Source organism: Mycetomoellerius zeteki, unplaced genomic scaffold (genome assembly GCF_001594055.1).
Source record: "Mycetomoellerius zeteki isolate Tzet28-1 unplaced genomic scaffold, Tzet1.0 scaffold108, whole genome shotgun sequence".
NCBI classification, from domain to species: domain Eukaryota; kingdom Metazoa; phylum Arthropoda; class Insecta; order Hymenoptera; family Formicidae; genus Mycetomoellerius; species Mycetomoellerius zeteki.
This window is the reverse complement of record NW_017255996.1, coordinates 836,795-856,868: the sequence shown is the minus strand read 5'-3', so window position 1 is coordinate 856,868 and position 20,074 is coordinate 836,795. Positions and strand designations below refer to the sequence as shown.

Genomic DNA, 20,074 nt, shown 5'->3' with positions numbered 1-20,074 from the left:
TGTATAGCCCTTTGTATTGTTTATAATTTTATTGTTCATTAACACATTATACATCCGCAACCGTTAATTTTTTAGCATAATACACAACATAGAATTAACAAGACTAGCAATTATGTTAGTGTAATTTCTTCGTTGAGTTTCTTCTCACTGCGTTTGTCGCAGAATCATTGCCGCGTTTTAAGTGAATCATTCTAATTCAATGATGTCTAAGACACGTTGAGAAAGGAAGGCCTTCTTCTCAAGAGAGGCTGGTGCGAGGAAGAACTTACTTTGCGAAATTAAAATCTCCGAGTTTCCTGCGTGCTCAATCAGAAGGACAGTGATAGACGTCATTCGCGTGCCTTTTCTTTAACTTTGCGTTCTAATGACGGGGCGTTTGAAACGTGGCATCCTTTCCCGCGTGCCGTCCTCGCCGCCCCCGTAATTTCTGCAACCCTTGCATAATCGCGATTATTTTACGCGCGCGGTAAATCCGACTGAACTTGTTGCACACGAAGTCGTGCATCTCGCGTGTCGAACGCGACCTCGGTTCAGAAATCATACTTCTGTTAAAACCCTGCCAACGATTCATCTCGCCCACGCGAGATGATAATAACTGCGTGGATCATGAATCGCTGTAAACAGAAAAAATAGACGATATTCCTGTACGCGGCCTCCACGGCGGATCAGAGCTATTCGATGCATAGATGATGAAAAATGTATAATTCGCATGCCGCGCGAATATATCCCAGATAGATATGAATTCACGATCCATTCGTCATGGCACAACGGGATATGGGCTAAGTTGCAACGCATTGGGAAGGTTGCAATGTATTACATAAATCACTCTGTGGGTGTCGTAGGAAAATCATCGATGCTCGTAACGCGTTATTACATATAAATGAGTTAAATGTTTCCCGAGTTTTTCTCAAAGTGACGATTATTTCTATTTGATAAAAAAATTAGAGTTTTGTTATTTTTAAATCTGTTATTTAAGAGGATGTTACACTGATCGTGAGAAAAATGCTCTGGTTGTATCAACAAGAGGTACAAAATGTGCATTCTGTTCATACCAATCAAAATTCTAATTATCGTAATTGAATTTCTGGTTATCTTGACTAGAATGTTCAATAAATTTAACTATAAGTCTTATTTGCATCTTTATACAAATTGAATCTATCAATCTATCGGAATTTCAATTAATGCCCATTTCCATCAATGTTCAACTTTTATTTCGGTTCAATTAACTCTTCATCTTTTTTTAATTTTTTTCTCATTTCTCAGAATTAGAAAAATTGAAGAATAAATTGAATCAAAATTAAATTTAATCCATTGGGTTGGAACAAAAATAATGCTAAGAATTTCAAAATTCAAGTACCTGTAACTTTGTTAAAAGTGAACATTTAAATTTAAAAAAGAGTTTAAAGCTTAAAATATTATTTTTAAAAGAGTTTCTACTTTTGAGAGAGAAAGATTCCTGTGTCTTATGAGTTTCTATAAGTTTGATAATTTTTGCATATAGAAAACTACGACCTGGACAAAATGAGAAACTTTTTTTTAGACCTGTCATGTGCCCACGTGGGCTTTTCGCATATATATTGTTCACGTGAATTGTTCCGATAATCGCGTGGGAACACATCACTCGTGGGACATAACGTGCGCATCAAGGCGCGGTCGCGCGTTGTTCGAAGGCGACCAAGGAAACGATTTAATTTCGCGGAACGCGCTGTCCAAAGGCGCGTTATTATGTCGCGCATAAATCAGAGGCAAGTTCGGCCACTGATTTCGAAGTGCATCGCCCTGCATCGCGCTTTCTAACGTGACTGAAATTACTGCGAAATTCGCTACGCGTAAGTTACTGAATGAGTAACATTGGAGAAACGACCAAGTAATTTGCATACGAATGCCATGATCCTTCGAGAGCACGGGACCATTGTGTTTCACGGAAGGAAATCACGACGATTCGCGGCGGTCCGATCGATCCTCGAGAATAATTGGTTTTTTGATGTTGTTGAAAATTATTTCTGAATTCATACAACGATGTTGCAAATTCGATACGCACGTAATCACATGTAGAGGGATGCAATTTACATAGGCTTACACGTTGGTGCCGCCTGTTGCTCTACATTCCTGAGCGCGCTCAAGGTCCTCCTTTACTTTATCAAGGATGAAAAATCCTCGCCGCTAATCCTTGCATACCGATGCCCAATTAATAGTGAAAGTTTCCGCAGTCGCCCAGCAATATAACTAGAACCTCTTGGATTGGCGCCAATTACAATGAATCACGTTTTGACGTGATACTTTGATAACCTTTTTTGTCGGAAAATTACGCCGCAATAATCATATTGAAATGACACAAAAGAATATGGTTGATATAAAAAAAAGTAAAATAATTTCTGCTTATATCGTTGATATACTACAATAACGACATTTTTAGTTACAGAAAAAGAACGAAAATATTTATAAAAAGAAAGAACATATTTTTATATTCCTCTACAATAAATTATTATACAAACATTACATTTCCAAATTAATATTATTACATTTTAATAATTAAAATATTGAAATTAATTTTCTGGAAACTTTTGTTTTTTAAGTTGTGTTGTTGTAGCAAATGAGCGGGTTAATTATACGAATGACTTCGCGGACGACATGCATCGATAATTTAAAATCGTAGATTGCAACGCGTGCAGATTCTACGTGACGCCGAAATAACACGTAAAATAGTTCTTATATAAGAAATACGGTGGAATCGTTTTTCAAGGAATTGAGTGAATCTACACGACTTGCGAATTTACGGAGCATAGCAACGGACACAACGGTCTAACGCGTTTTAATAACGCATTGACTGGCTCTTACATAATTGGAAAGCGCTCGTGATTTTCGCACTATAATGCCAAATTAATACGGCGGTAATTAAAGAGTTGATGCCCACTGAGTAGGCTAACCTCAGGGATTAGCGCAACAATCGAAACTTTATGCCCCAGTTTTTCGCGTAGCGAAAATTCATTGATCAACTGATCTTTCAAGGCAGTTGATCGATAAAAATATTAGGATATACATTGAAAAATGCATTTATTATCTAACTATAATTTTTCTATTTTGCAGGTTACTAACTTATTCAATATTAACTTATTACAAAATTCTGAAGATTATATTATTCTGTGATATTAAAAATATATGCGAATATTCATAAATATTTTTTTAATAATAAGTGAATGTTTTATGTGAATTAAACCATTGCACATTAGAATTTTTAATGAGGTACATTAGTCATTCTTATCATATTTATTGCACGCAAAAGGATTTCACTAAGACTTCTGAGTAATGTAGAATCGATAACTTTCAAGAGATCTATTTCAATGTACTTATTACGCCGAAAAGGATTTAATTAAGCCCGGAAGAATGATTTTCTTTTTATATGAACGATCATTTGAGGTGTTTTATACCCCCGATTAAAACGGCTATTATTAATTTATACATATTGTATATTAATGATCGTTTTTCGATTTATTAGTGTTTAATAATATTATGCATATGGATTTAATCATAATTTTCTGAAAAAAATAAGTAGGAACTAAACAAATATTAAAAGAAGTATACAAGTTAGTAACTGCTTGCTGGGTTTTGTTTAGAAATACTACCGTAATAAACTTATTATGACGATGTTTCTAAACAATAAAGATTTTAATTAATATCTTTTTTATTGCGAGTTTTCGATGAAATTGCATACTTAAAGATTCATAGAGAATAATTATCAAAGAAAAAAGTATGCTAAATAATATCCATACAAAACAATATTTTACAACAATTTTTTTCCGCTGGGGTGTAAAAATGCCCCAGGTGAGACTATTTCCGGTGTAAGAGGAATTAATAAAGATTCAGGTTGGATGCTACGTCATATCTCGGACTTCTTGGTATATTCTGTTATTACGTTGCCGCCTAGTTACGATTACTGACAAGACGCGTGCATGATTTCTTGCGATTATCCACAGTTAATCTGCGTTTTCGCAGAATGCTCTAGATATTTACGGTTTTTGACGAGCATTCACGTGGCTCGGCGCAGGGCTCCTTTCTACTTCTGCCACCGTCCCACGATACCCGCGGGGCGTGCACGTGACTAACGAGCACGCGAGGCACGTGCACGCATGCCAGACCTACTAAACAACTGTCAGTAGGTCTGGCCACGAACGAAGGCGAAGAAAAGTGGGAAAAATACTGCGAAACCAGTCGGACTGTATGTTTTATCCATCGTATTGCAGAGTATCGTGCAACCTTGGCAAGTACGTCAGCAAGAGCTGCGAAAAGATTATAGTGATTTAATGATATTTGTGGAAGTCGCGGCGGAAATTATGTCGAAACCTGTCTCAATCGCTTTAAGAAAACGGGGGAAAAAAACTTGTGTGTAACAATGAAAAAAATTCAAAACGCTGCAGTTTGCCGCATTTATGTGCGATACTATTGAGTAACCGCTTATTGAATTACGAAGTCTAATTGTTACGTCTGTAAACAATTTTTGTTTAAATCGCAAATTAAAATAATAACAAATATGACTGCAAACAAGACTCATTTTACATCATATTTGCTGTACGGGCAAAACGATTTTTCTGCGCGCTTTTTTCGAACTTTTTTCAATCGCAAGATTACTACATGTATATCATATTGATTATTTTTATATGCATTAAAGATTAAAAGAAGTTCTTATTTTTGTTGTATTACAGAAAACTTGGCGCCATCCGAATTGAAGAAACTAAGAAACAAACAAAGGAAACAGCGCAGAAAGGCCGAACTCGAACGACAGCAAGCCGCCCAAGCTCAAGAGAAAAGAGAGCAACATAACAAATCTCGGCAACAGAATGACTCTGATCTTGAGCAGCCCACGCTAGACGAATTAATTCCGGAAAAGCTGGAAAGGGTTAGTTTAAACAATGAGATGATAGAAGAATGTTGTCTTTTAAATCATTTTGCTTTGTCATTTAAAGCGTTGGCGTTGAGATATTTTTCATGCTAAATATATAAGACATAAAAGAATACACCAACCACAAAATTTTAAAAATTCTTGCTCTGACCTCGGTAACGTTATTTAAAGTAAAACTGATAAGATCAGTAAATAGATCTTTTTAAACCCTACAACTTTTATTTGAAACATTTTTTTATAAAACTTATATTTTTCGAGGATTCTGGGATCTTGACCTTTTAAATATCCTGTATAATTTCTTTAACAATAATTAAATATACTTTTTTCAGGTTGAAGATCCACTGGAACAAGCGATAAAGTTTTTACAGCCCTTGCAGGAATTGGCATCGAATCGGATAGAAACGCATCTCATGGCTTTCGAGATATATATTCGGAAAGGTACTAGAAGTATATATTAATAACGCATACATACAAATTAAGTTGCAATTGATGAAAATTATTTTGTGGGACTAACTAATAGTAAGTTGGTGCGAGATAATAAATATCTGTTTCTCTTACAGGTCGCACTCTTCTCATGCTACGCTCGATAAAACGTGCTCATAGGTTGGACATAAATAATCCAGACCTACATACGTGTTTGGTGCGCTTTCTGTTACACACTAGTAAGTCACCGTTGGAAGGAGCAGTGGGCGAAGTAGTGAAGCGTCAGACCGCCGGAATCTTCTCGAGTACGAAGGCAGCCCAACTAAATGGCGAGTACTTGAAGAAGAACAGGAATTCGCTGCCGCATCTACTGCAAGGTGCAAGGATGCTGTACGTTCTGGATCCGTCCGCGCAGACGAAGGCGCTATCCCTCGTGATAAGCATCGAGGAACTCGAAGGCGTGACGCTACAGAATTGCACGAAGGTGCTTGATGCATTGCGCAACGGTGACTTCGGACACTGTGACGACACGATAGCCGATTACATGACGAAATGTCATGTGCGGTTCCCATTCGCTACCGCGTTTCGGCCACCTGAGCCCAAAACCAACAATCATCAAGAGAAAGAGAATTCAATCAAAAACTGATCCAGGCACGCGCTATTGCAGCGTCACTGAATCTATTATCGTAATTAGACAAGTCCATGGAGAGCCGGGGTACCGAAGCGTTCTTCTGATCTGCGCTAGAGGGCGTTAAAAATCACGTTTTTGGTGCCGTGGTAAAGAAACGAAACGAAATTGGCAAGATAATTAATCGAGTAAAGCATGTGTTATATATGAACTGTTCTTCGAGAATATTTCACGTAGTGCGAACAGTGCTGGGACAATGCTGGATAAAAACAATCCTAATAAATTATAATGCAACGAGGTGCGAACCGCCTACAGCTTCTGGAACGCGGTCTAGGAATTTTACAGGAAGGAAAATAATGAGAAAAAAGAGAGAGGATGACTTAGCTAAATATTAGTTAACAATCGAGATCGATTAATTTGACACGTTCTGCTTATCGTGAGCAGCGACGCTAAATACGAGAGAGGGGGATGAAGATCGGGGATGGGAGGGGAATAATCGACGAAAGTGCGGATTGTTTTGTGGTACGGGACGTGCAGTGTGTAAAATAACACGTGCGAGACTAACACATTGGTACAAAAAGACAAGACTTGTATACATACATACGCGCGCTCTAAAGCGAATATTTCTACTCGACTTAAGGTGTACAATTTCCAGCGATGCCTACATAATACTCTACTATGTAGAGGCTGCAAAACGCTAGATGATCATCGAAGCACCAAGTACTGTACCGTGCATGTCTGTCGTCGCATTTTGAATGGACTCCGTTCCCACATCGTGTATTAACTTCTGGTTCGCCTCATCCGTGAATTGTCGATTTCAATGAACAAAATGATTCTAATGCTTTTCTTTCTAGACACATTTTATTTCTGCGTTTTTTGCCCAGGGTAATGATCTACGTTTGGATTGGAGCCCTGATATTCCATCGAGAAGTCAATAAGGAAGTAGTGTCCGTTTGCGAAAGTCTCTGTGAAAGTTACTATAGGAACGATAACTGCGTTTTGTATACGCAAACTACCAAAGTATATCATAAATCGAAAGGCCGTTAGTGTGTTAATAGCGAATATCATCGTACGTATGTACATCGACGGATTGCGAAAATTTTAATAAATACAAGGTTTTTAAAAGCCTACCGGTACAAGTCAAAGGATGTTATAATTACCTCGTTTGAATTCCGAAAATAACGCTGCATATTTATAAGTTTTCAGTTTTCCCGTAAAAAAAATTTTTTCGATACGAGATGACATAGATACTACCGAGCTATTAAATAATATTTGTACATATTTCAGGTACTATATCAATAAGTGTATAATGTCTTATGACTTTCTTTCGAATGAGCGACAAATGAGTTCGCCGCCGATCAATATTGTCTGAATGTTTATCACCTACTCAAACACGTCATAACAATAATCATAAACATATAGTAGATATCTACGTTTTTGATTGTATTAGTTATAATATATATTTACCTCCTCAATCGCCCGCGTAAAATATATTATCACAAAATGACGAGTGATGAGTCGATGGAATAATTTAACAAAGTAAGATCGGTTGTCCTCTAAAATAATTTTTTTATTTTTTATTCCTTCCATAAATGTATGGAAATACTTTCTCGAAATTATAGAATTGTGAGATTAAGAAAAAATTTAATGTAATCGTTTTTGTTGATTGCGATGAAATTACTCTAGAGCTGATATAGAGAAGAAACCGGTAAATATTTAGGTTGACTCCTAAAACAATATGAACTATTACATTATTGTGTATATTTCTTTATATTTAATTTATTAAAAGCAATTATTCGACTTCACGACCGTGTATCTACTGAAGAATTTAATATTGTTGAATTTTTTACTTTTCATTTGAATATCTTTTCTATAAAAGTATGAATGAACTCTGTACGTAATTTTCATGTGTTCATGAGAAAGTTCACATATTAATTGCTCCAATCTTTACCGGAGGTTATTACCTCGATGTAAAAATTTTATCACGCGCATATATAGACAGACATCAAAAGATAGAAAATAAATAATGCTAATTGCGAGTTGCATTCAAATTTGTCGAGAACTGAATCTAGATTCGCCTTTCAATCCCCAACACGATATTGCACGACAAGCTAGCTTGGGTTTTTCTCTAAACCATATCTTCCATTTCTGAATATAATTAGAATTCATCACACAGAATTAATATAATTCTATTCTAAAGGAATATCTTTTGTAATTGAATAATTTTGTGTACATATATTATTTGAACATTACTATGACATATAATCAAACAGAATCTTTGGCATGTTATATTATTTCAAAATAATCACAAATATTTACAAATTTTCAGATTTCTGTTATCATTTTATTTTATAAAGGTGATGTAATTATTGTAATGATTAATGAATAATTGTAACAATTTACTTGCTCACTCTTACGTGTACCAAACATGTAGCAAAAGTAAGAGTATTCATGTGAATCGTAATGCCAGTATTCTGTTTCGATAAGCGACATTCTAAATTTTATTGATTTACTATATTAATATATGATACACAATATTCTATGCTATAATCTTAATTTTCTACATTATGTAAAAAAACTTCTTTGTGATGAATTCAAATTCCGTAATGTATAATCATGCTCATTGTCTCTAACGTTCCTCACATTATATTCATAACTGAGGAAATAAGTGAAATAGCATTTTAATTGAACGAATTTGAATATGTATAGTATGTACATAAAATACGTATTAACACACGCGCATATACATATATATATGTATCAAACGTCTTTATTGTTTAATCGTTTCCTTTTATTATTATATTACATCATCATGGAAACATTATATCATGTAAAACTGGTCTACCTTTACTCCGCTTAATTCGAAGAGAAAATAAACATTGTTACATATTTCTATTATGCCATAAGAACATTGTGTCACTGTTTACATTTGTACAGCTGATAACACGCATAAACAGAGTTGTGTCATATACTTAAATCTATCTTAGTCTTACTGCAATTGTTTTGCTTTCTGTACATTGTTTTATTTATTTTTTTCACATCACTTGGTTAATCAATATTAGAAAATGGGATTGTCACATGAAGATTGAGGAAAGAGGCAGGTTTGCTTTGCCTGCATTTGTACCTACTCTTAATTAATACTTTTATATGTAAATATTAGTGTCTCTGAACTTCCAAAAAACAAAAAACCAAAATCAATATCCAGCAATACAATCATAAGTTGTATTTTCACGTGCTATCTGATGGTTAACATTATTTGAAAAGGATTCATTCTATGAAATGTCAAGTGAAAAAATAAATAAATGAATAGAAACACATGAAAAGAAACAACAATTTTATTATTGCTACCACGATGATAGAAACAAAATACCTCTCAATGTTTATTAACTTATTAATTATTTTCTACTAAATAGGTATTTTTGTATATATTTAATAATCTTTTAAGATATTTATTCTATAAAAGAATAATAAAAAAGATACACAGACATTCATTATCAAATTAAATTTATTCATATAAGATACAAGTAATAGTGATCAACATGATGATATTGATTCTCATTTCTTAATCTTCTTGTTTTGTCGGAGTTTGCGGTAATTGGTTCATCTCAGTCCAATTAATATCGCTGAAATTAATTTCTATTTTCGGATTCTTTGGGATGTACTGCCTAAAACGAAATTTAAGAAAATATGCCGTAACATCTTTGCTATCGTAGTAATAAATTGGTACAGCAATTTCAAAGAATAAGCACCTGTACATTACACCCGCAGCATCAAACATTCTTTTAGCGGCTATTGTCTCGACTTTATGAGCGTATTTGTCGGACATATAAATTACAGTTTTTATGCCGGACTGTATTATTACTTTCGCGCACTGGTTGCACGGAAATAAAGCAACGTATATTGTGCAGTCTTTAACGTTGCTCGAATTTTTGTTTAGAACCGCATTAACTTCCGCATGACACACTACAACCCAACGTCAACAGATTGATTAGTGCTTTTAATAACAAAACAATTCCAGACGACATAAAGTTTAAAATTGGGATATAAGACGTCTTAAAAATATTTTAAAAACATTTTTGCGAGAATCATCTAAAAAATGTTGTTTGTTGCGCTTTTAGACTTCGTGTTGTCTATGGGAATTCACTGTTTCATACATATTTTGTAAAAAAGATTGTTTATTATATGTATTGTACCATAAAGATATTTCGCATCTAAACTAGTGTGGGGGCCCCTTTTCCAAGGAAACTCATCATCACTGCATCCCATGGGCATCCCATTATATCCGATACCGACGATTTTCTTGTCATTATTAACAATACACGCACCGACCTGGGTGCAAGGATCTTTGCTCCGTTTAGCAGAAAGGAACGCAATGGCCATGAAATATTCGTCCCAATCAATATACGTCGTTCTTTTAGAACTGTCTCTATATTTATGAAACCAATAATAATCGAATTCTGAATACATACATCTAAATATATCTATTCCTATATTATATACTTATTATAGGAATAAATATATTTTTGTATTGAAATAAAAATATACCGTTCGCATAATGTTCCAGCCATTGTTAGTTAAGCCTTTATTTAAATTTCTCACAAGAGCACAGATCAGGAGTATTAAATATTTTTATATTATTATCTAAATATCGTTAAACAGATATAACGGGCCTTTGAAAAAAAAACTTAACCTATACGTAGAGAATCAGAACAGAAATGTGGAGAATTCCCGCCAATTCTCATCTAAACCTAAACTGATGAGAATCAAACATATGAGGTTTGTTCGCGTCGCATGCTCTAACATTTTCCAATATGCTCCTATCATAGTTTTTACTCACTCCAACGTGCTTGATAGAGTGAATAGGAGCTATGGTAGGAGCATGTTGGAGCATATTGGAGATTGCGACGCGAACAAACCTAATGCCCGTATCACACTACGCATTGAGAGTGAAGACTAAGGATTGCGATTTGAGGATTAGAATTCAGCCAATTAGAACGAAACGGATTAAATTTAAAATTACCTGATTGGTCGAATTCTAATCCTTAATTCGTAATCTTCAATCTCCTATGCGTAGTGTGACACGAGCATAAAGAGACTCCAAAGGATTGAGCACGTTCGAGCCGATAAAGTAGCTAACCGGCTCATTGAGCAAACGCTGCTTGTGGATAAGTATCATTAAAATAATTATAATCCATATATATGCTGTGTGAGTTTATATTATACTTTCGAAATAAACTACAATTTATTATGCTTTCGGAATAAACTACAATTTTTGTCGCAACAGAAATTATATATTAAAAATTACTGTTTTTACTGGGAATTATATATTAAAAATTACTGTATTTACTGGGAAAAGTATAAATGACATATTTAACTCATAATTAACGATGTACGAATTTTCATCTTCTGATAATACTATTATACTTCATATTTTTGAAAATATTTCTATTATATAGAAATGGAAAATAATAAAATGTAAATATTATTAAATTCATTAAAATAAATTATCCAGAGGATATTTATGTTAACATTTATCTAAGAAACGCGAACGTAATCTGAAATGAATTAAATTAAAAGGCAAAAGTAAAAATTAAAAAATACAAATATACTAACATAAGTCAGCAAAATATAGGATAAAGCAGCTAGCAATATTATTCATGTCAACAAACAGGTTAACTACTTTGTTGACTTGAATGAATCCATTGAGATGTTATGTAAATATTATTATCGATAATCAGTAATATCGCGCTCCTAATTTATCTACCATTTTGTTTTATAAAACATAAATTAATTAACTTTATTTTTTCGAAGAGCTTCCTATTTTTAATTATAACATCGAAAAAGCGTGATTAAAAACAAATTATTTTACAAAAATTTATAACAATCAACATTTGGACGGTCGTACAGTTGTAATATTATCTTCTTAATAATAATATTGAATTCATGAAAATCAATAAAATAACAAAATAATGTAAGAAACAAAGAAATTGCATTATTTAGAATTCTAAGATCTTATCACATTTCCAAGAATTATGATTTTAAAAATTTGGATTTTTGATTGAAGTCACGACGATCAAAAACTCCAAAAAATTGGCAAAATATCAGGAAAATATAATAATCGACAAGAGGCTGCATTTTTTAAAATATGAAGAATTTTCTAAAAATTAAAAGAAATGTGATTCAGAGAATTCCTAAAATTTAAGTCTTATGATTTCAACAACTGAACTGTTTTCTATGGAATATTGAAACATATGAAAGATTTAAATTCTATTACAAAAAGAAAAGATTTAAATAATATATTGTATAATTTTTTATTCTTAGTTAATAATAATTATTTAAGTTTATATTAATAATTATTAATTTCTTGCTTTGTTATTTTAATAAGAAAAACATTTAAACAATATAAGATTGTATATAACTAAAACAACTAATTAAAATATTTTCATTTTTCCTATATTTTATACACATGATCTTTATATATACATACTTAAATACATTAGAAGATTCAATACACGATCGATACATCTTTACCTAAAAAATCATAAAAATGAAAAGAGGTCAGGCCATGTTCAAAAAAAGATCCTCAAAAATTTAAACTTTTATAAATTTAAATGATTATCTAAAATAATACGAGTATATTACCATGAAAAGTAACTGATATATTATTAATAAAGATGTCAGTTCAAAGTGAATATACATAAAGTGTATATTATCTAAATATAACAACACACATATTACTATGAAGAATAACTGATATTCAAGGTTGAAGTTCAAAATGAAAATACATACATATAAGTAAGACAGATTACAATTTGATTCTATAAAATAAGTGCGATATGTTATTCTTAGTGCACAAAATATAAAAGTCGTTTATTGAGATTTGATTTGAAATTTATATTAGCCCGTACAATGAAAAATAATTGCTTGTAATTTCAGAGTATCAATTTGTTAATGACTCAGAAAAAGAACATAGCGGCCTAAAAACTTTGATGAGTTTCTCGGTGTCCACTTAGAAATAATGTCGAAGCTTTTACAAAGTATTTTAAATTATTACATTATTTTACTTCTTTAAACCGAAGAATTTTAATTTTCCAGAAAATTTTGCAAAATTCCCTGACTTTTTCCTGATTTTCTTGACATTGCCTTGATTTCTCTGACTTCCAATTTTGTGGCAACTCATTTAAACGTCACGCAAACTCGATTATGTTTGTCGTAGAAGCAGCTTGATACTAGTACAAGGGTGGACTTTTGTGTAGGAATTAAAATAATTCGTTTAGTTTATTGAGCTTCTGGCGACAAGATATCAACAATAGGAGCATGGTACAATCGATAAAAGCTGTAATAATCTGTGCATGGCAGAGCTTAGGACTGAGTCTTCAGACACGCCAACCGGCAGTTCCTGGTACCAGTTCATCTTAGCTAAATTTTTCAACTTGAATTTCACTTCTCTTCCATGAATTTCAGCGTGTTTTTAGAAACTAAAGGATGATAGTATACTTAGAATATCTACCACAAATTAAATAACGTATAATATTCGATATTTTACATTGCAACATGTAACTCAGTGACGAATTTCGAGATGTTAGTTTATCTCGTATCTCGGTGATGTAAAATTTAGAGAAGTATTTATTTAGAAATATTTTCAAATTATCTGATATCAGGAAATTCGTCACTGCGTCACATTTTGCAGTACAAGAATATCTCAATCGTGAGTTTATTCCTTTTTTGTGGGTTATGTTCCAATTATACCGTTGTTTGATTGTTGCAATGCTATGACATTATGGATTTCCGTATGCACGCATTTTATCATACCGCTATTTCATATCCAGAGTCCGTGCAGTTTCAGGATATACATATGCGTGTTATTATTTATGATTACAGAGAAAATGTTTCGTTAGCGGAAGAAGGCGCGTCTTGCTGCATAATGCGGTAATTCCGTACCAAGCGTATCTCACATTCGCTCCGCGATAGGTTCTTTATTTTTTTTATTACACAGCCCGCTTTTAGAGACGGCAGTATTTTTTATATTTCAATCCCATTTCGGTTATTACTACGAGTGCACATTTGTCGCTTCTTCCTTACTTTGACATGTATTAAAATGAATAGTGTGCGCAATGCTGTATAGGAATGTACTTTTACCTTTACATAGGCATGTATTCGCGAGAAAAAATACGCCTAGGCAACAGGCATTGTGACTAACAGATCTACTTCCGGTTCCGCGAGCGGAGCAGCGCCACTCTGCGCCGTGACAATCTCTCAGAAGACAATTGAAAACTGAAAACTTGTTTTTCATGTCACGGGAAAAAAAGGTGAAACATAATTATACTTACTGCCGTCTCCGAATGATTACGCTATGTTTACGGAAGGAAGAGATGCTGTCGCACGATAGTGGAGAAATTCAATGTTACACATCATGTTTGACGGATGAATTGTATTTTCAAAGAAGGAAGTCCTGTGCGCTAAACTTCTCGTTTAACCTGGTCTAATCTGATCTAACCTGTTCAATTCGAAGTACTTTTTACGTTAGAAAAATATGAATATTACACTAAATAATTATTCTTTCAATACACATAAACATTTAACTTTAATTTAACTAATAATTTTCAAAACTATCCAATCAACACAAACTAAAAGTAACATAATATCAATGTTATAATTTTGCATTCAACAATATAAATGTAATATACCACATAATGTTAGATGATAGTTGACATTGTTGAGTGCGAAATAATTGAATAATTGTTAATTGATCAAATAATGGATCGCTTAAATATTATATTCTGAATATATTATTTAAAAAATTGGATTTTTTTATTTGCAATCACTATATTGCAATATTCTACAATATTTATAAAATCATATTAGAAATTTATTACTATTGGCACATATAGGTATTAAGGATACATAAATCAGATCTTTCATTCGCATGACATTTTAGATCGCGTCTCTACGTAGCTCATAAAAGAATATGTGTAGGCGCGGCATTGTGAGCACGTTTTATGAGCTGCGTCTAATATTGGCAGGAAAAGGAACCAATAAACGGATCGTCAGTAATAGAGCTAGCGTGCAATCAGCGGTCGATGACTATTGATTTAAGATTACACTCCGACCAATTGTGAGACTTTCGCGATCGAATCGACCTATTTGCGTACGAAATTCGGTATCCAGTTGCTTCGGTATCGATTTGAATGCATCAGCAGTTCTCCTTTATAGGCCCAGCTTCTTTTCATGACGAAAAAGATTTTTTTTTTTTCGGAAAGAAGGTATTTGGCAAATATTCTCCGAGCGTGCATGAAAAATTTCTGGTTGAAAATGAACGAATCAGTAAGATTCCGATCACGTCAATCGGTCATCACAATTGGACACTTAATCTTAATTAAAATTATAATAGATTTAATCAGAAGATTCTGATTTGTTCATTTCAAATTAGTTTTTCTCGTTGTATAATATAATCTCACAATTGAATTGCGAGATTTTATTGCATTGTTCCACAACATGCGGTGTAAAACTCTTTTCACTAATTAACGTTCCTAACGACATAAATGCGGCCACTCGTGCCGTGCTCCTCGGGGAGTCGATACAGCTGGTTGATTCTACTTGTCACGTAATGCACTGGCATTTAATCGAGGCCGCCGTTACTCGCCGCTCGGGAAATCGACGCTTTCTGCACGACCATTTTTCTTCTGTCAGAAAAGGGTCCGATTCGAGGCGGAGGCAAAATCCCTTCCAATGATTTCTTTCTCTAATTGGAGAAGAGAACCATTTTCCAGTACGAAATGAGAATACATTTTTTCTTTAATATTTCGGACAGATTGTCTGTCTTTCATAAAATAATACGTATAGATTTCCTTCTTAATCTTTATGCACCGCAATAATGCAGCATTTTTATCGTATTTTAAACAGGAGAAATTTCATTTCACGCGGTTGGCTCCTCCTGCATAATTTCATTGAATCGACCTATTTAAAAATAGAGCCGTCGGCGCTTTCTCGCGCACGACGGGTTGGCCGTTACATAAAGGACCACAGCGAGACCATTTATTTGCTCTTCTCTCAACGCGGCGCATACAAATCGCAACCCTTCGCACCGACGTCGTTCGTTCTTTTTTTTTCCGCTTATTCCGGCGAATACGTATTCCATTCTATTCAGAGCGCCGAAACTCTCGCGCGTGGTCCAGAGAGGATCGCGAGGGTATTCGCGGTCGGCGCGGAGGATGTCGAGTATTGATTAAGGGGGTTTGCCGGGAGGAATCTCTCTCTCTTTCCTCACGGGTAGATCGTCTGGCGTCGTTCCTCGCCGTAAATGCACGGGGATGAATGGGGCACGGTGGGGAACGCACGCACCGGGGTGCGTCTGCGCTCTGTGCGTCACACGCAGTGCTCCGATGCGCTTCACCTGAATCAGGTATCCCACGGTCCGCGTTCGCCGTGTCGGTGGCGTGCACGTGGTCGTCTGTCGGCGAGATCAGACGGGAGGGAAGCGAGATCGAGAGGACGAGGGAGACTCGATAGCCCCGAAGGAATCGCGATGACGATTGACACGCTCGACGCGTCGTTATCCACAGGCCACGAGTGTTGAGAGAAATCCGCTGTAGCGTAAGTGATCGCACGTTTTACATTTTCCTCGCCGGGGCTCGATTTCGGGAAACGACTGCGACAGTTTGAAAATTGATTCTGCGTTATGTTAATTTTATCATTATGTTTAATTATCTTTAGTTTTTATTTTATAGCAAAGTGTGCTATGTGAGCATCATTATAAGTATTATATTATTGTTGGAAATTATTATTGGAAATTGGAAAAATTCACGTAAACATTATTAAGCACCAAAACCCGCTTTGACCGAATATGGCTTTCTTCACTTGTACAAAAAAAGAACGATTTTACTGAAATAATTAGTTAGATACAGATCTAAAAATAACTTTGTTGGATCATCAATTACGTAGATATTTCGAACAGTACTGCAAAAAGTTTTGACATTCTAGCAACTAATTTGAGCGTTTTATATAATAATAATTATTTTCATAGTCCGACAAAATTGTTTTCAGATCTATATCTATAAAACAGTCTTTTTTCCGTGTACTATTATTATTCTCGAAGAAGATATAAGACCATTGTGACATTTTGACTAATTGTAAGTCTTAACATAACAAAGCCTATTTATTCAGTTGGTTATGGCTCAACTATATTGTAAAATATTCTCCTCGTTTCATTCCTTCTGTAGATACAAATTTTCTTGAAATTATCACAATTTTTCAACAACATAAAGCAACACTGAAAGCTTATTGAATCTAATTTTTAAATGAAAAGATCCTTTGATCTGAAATTTCGCTTGACTTTTGTCTGTAAGATTTCCAACGACTATGAGTGAAATTATTAGGAAGTTTTTGCAATAACATGAATCCAGATACGGTGAACGTTAAAGTCACGTTATCCTTTTCTTAATTAATTGTTAAGAAGAAAATACTGATCTTAGCGTTTACCATATCTGGATAAACGGTATTGTAAAAACTCCCTATTAAAATATGAAAAATTTGTCGGTATTTAAATATTATGGTTAATACTAATATAGGTGCAGACTTAAGGAATCGATTTATGGGGTAGATTAGAGACTCTAACAGAGTTTGACCACGAGCGATTTTATCAAAATTCTACGAAAATGGAAGGTACAGGGTTGGCAAGTAACGCGTTACTTGTAACACGTCGTTACCGTTACAAATTATTTTTTTCGATAACGAATGGGTAACGACGTTACAATTTTTTCTGAGTAACGTTCATGGCCGTTACATTTTTGGGATAATGGTACCTATTTCATTAGTTACTTTTATCGTTACTTTATTTCTAGCCACGTAAAAGTTTTAGTCGTAACTAGAGCGTGTATATATACATATATATACACACATATATCAGTTTTTGAGCTTTATTCCTCTACTAAAAGATAAAATTCTGACATCTTTTTTATATTTACCGCAAAAATTTGCATTAATATTCTATTGGTGTCAAGAAAAAAAAGTAACGACTCGTTTGAGTGACGGTAACGGTCACGAGTACTGTTGTAAATCAATAACGAGTAATGATAACGAGATACTTTTTAGAAAAAAGAACGGTAACGGTAATGAATTATTTTTATGAGATAACGTTGTCAATCTTGAGAAGGTATATATAATTTCTTCCTGTATATATACTATCTCACTCTAACTTGTACTGTCTCATTCCATAATTTTAAAGTTATAGAGTGATACAGTATAAGTTAGAGTGAGTAGTGTATATACAGGAAGAAATTATATTATTAATTATTATTATTAATTATAGCTTGTTATCAAGCTTTCGCAAGACACGTTTTTTTACGAAATTTTCACAAATGTAAAAATGACATCGACCTTCCTCATCTGCGAACGCAAATCTGATTAAAAATCTCTAATTAATCACGAAGACGAAACTTTGAGAAACACGAATATTTATTTTGAAGTAGTTATCTTTGGCACATTCGAAAAATTTGGAGGTTTTTATTTTCAAAACTTTAGTCGAAAATCTCGTACGAAGCATGTCTCGACGAGCATGTCTCGATAAGCTATAATTAATGATACCTAGATAGAACACGGAGTCATAATTAAGTCATAATGGTATCACAGGACATCATCATGACGTCATTTGATACCTAAAAATTGACTTATAAGTGACGAATGAGGTCATGATGATGAGTCCTCATGACTTGTGTGTTCTACTTGGGTAATGGTAATTGTATGCCATAACTAAGTAAATGCATTTCAGTGAATGCAATGTACTTTTAAAATGTAACTTTTAATAAACTCGATTTCTTTCAGAGAACTGCTGACTACGTTCTTGTGCCACTGACTATACCTTTCTTTCTCGTAATAGATTTTGACAAAATTGCTCGTGACCAGACTCTAATATAGAATCTCTAAGTTAGACGTCGTAGACGACATCCTGAGGGCCTCTTTCACCAACTCCGATTAACGCTAATCGAAGGTTAACTCAATCACCACGATTGCCAACGTGAGAACTAAACACAGAAGAGGAAGAGAGAGGAGATGTTCTGATACGTTGCTGTTGGCACTTCTGCGAGTTGATCATCGATTAATTTAATCAGAGGTTGGTGAAAGAGGCCCTAAAGCCGTAATCACACTACAGGCTCCCTACTCTGACTCGACTGCCAACTCTGACTGCCGACCTATAATGGACCAATAATAATGAGACTGATTTATTATTATTGGTCCATTATAAGTCGGCAGTCAGAGTTGGCAGTCGAGTCAGAGTAGGGAGCCTGTAGTGTGATTACGGCTTTAGGGCCTCTTTCACCAACCTCTGATTAAATTAATCGATGATCAACTCGCAGAAGTGCCAACAGCAACGTATCAGAACATCTCCTCTCTCTTTCTCTTCTGTGTTTACAGGGAGCCTGTAGTGTGATTACAACTTAAGCCGCATCCTGGCGTTGTGCGTTTTCGTGCGAGCGCCGCGCGTACAATAGTGGCCTGTCAGAGTCGGTTCGCGAGCGCAACCGTGGTAGGGGCACAGATCTGCCGACATCTCCCTCTTTCCTTCGCGGGCTCGCTCTCGTGGAGCGCCGGCATCGAAGGGCTGCAGTCGTGATCGGATGATCAGCGTGTACGGGTCGTCGCTGGTCGAAACACAAAGTGCTCGATTATTAATTTGATCAGAGGGAAAAAGAGAGAAAGAAAGAGAGAGAATCTCGGAGCGGTGAATTTGGCAAAGAGCTGAGAAAAAAATTTTGCATAAACAAGCGATCACGATGAGCCTCAATCTTCGGGAGCATTCCTCAGGTAAGCGCCCGGCTAATCTTACGATCGCGCGAAAGCTTGATAGCGTTATTTGTGCCGCTTAAGAAGAATTTATTTATTGACATTTGACAAATGCGTCCGGAATTTGCGTCACGATAAGCGTGTCGTCAGGACAACAGTAACGTTTTAGAAATAATCAATTGAATTGTTTGTCGTGCAAAGAATCGACATGCAGGAACGTGGGCTTTTTATAATTTTCGGTGATATTTTACAATTATTTTTAGAATATAGGTTTGATTTATGGAACTGCGAGATTTAAGTTTGGAAAATGTTCGATGATTTAATCGAATATGTTTCGTTATCTAATA

At 34.7% G+C, this 20,074-nt stretch overlaps 3 protein-coding genes across 5 annotated transcripts in view; 2 read left to right on the top strand and 1 right to left on the bottom strand.

The window, feature by feature from the left end:
- Positions 1–8,114, top strand: part of Naa15-16 (N-alpha-acetyltransferase 15/16) — a 42,139-nt gene extending 34,025 nt beyond the window's left edge. Inside the window, exons 9-11 of the mRNA XM_018452352.1 lie at positions 4,701–4,894; positions 5,227–5,335; positions 5,458–8,114. Of these exons, the coding sequence (XP_018307854.1) occupies positions 4,701–4,894; positions 5,227–5,335; positions 5,458–5,966 (812 nt within the window). The 3' untranslated portion in view covers positions 5,967–8,114. The remainder of the gene's footprint in view (positions 1–4,700; positions 4,895–5,226; positions 5,336–5,457) is intronic.
- A 1,362-nt stretch (positions 8,115–9,476) lies between these two features.
- On the bottom strand, positions 9,477–10,679 carry LOC108725390 (deoxycytidylate deaminase). The gene is made up of 4 exons (XM_018452394.1): positions 10,494–10,679; positions 10,142–10,374; positions 9,698–9,911; positions 9,477–9,613 (listed from the first exon to the last, which is right to left on the bottom strand). The coding sequence occupies exons 1-4, from the start codon at positions 10,514–10,516 to the stop codon at positions 9,511–9,513; spliced, it is 573 nt and encodes a 190-aa protein (XP_018307896.1). The 5' UTR covers positions 10,517–10,679; the 3' UTR covers positions 9,477–9,510.
- Positions 10,680–16,077: 5,398 nt separating this feature from the next.
- LOC108725367 (growth arrest-specific protein 2) overlaps positions 16,078–20,074 on the top strand; it is a 39,282-nt gene continuing 35,285 nt past the window's right edge. The window contains exon 1 of one of the 3 annotated variants that reach the window (XM_018452374.1): positions 16,078–16,541. The gene's annotated coding sequence lies outside the window, so the exon portion shown is untranslated. Of the gene's footprint in view, positions 16,542–19,510; positions 19,749–20,074 lie in introns of those variants that run through there. The other 2 variants (XM_018452382.1, XM_018452365.1) reach the window with 2 other exon arrangements.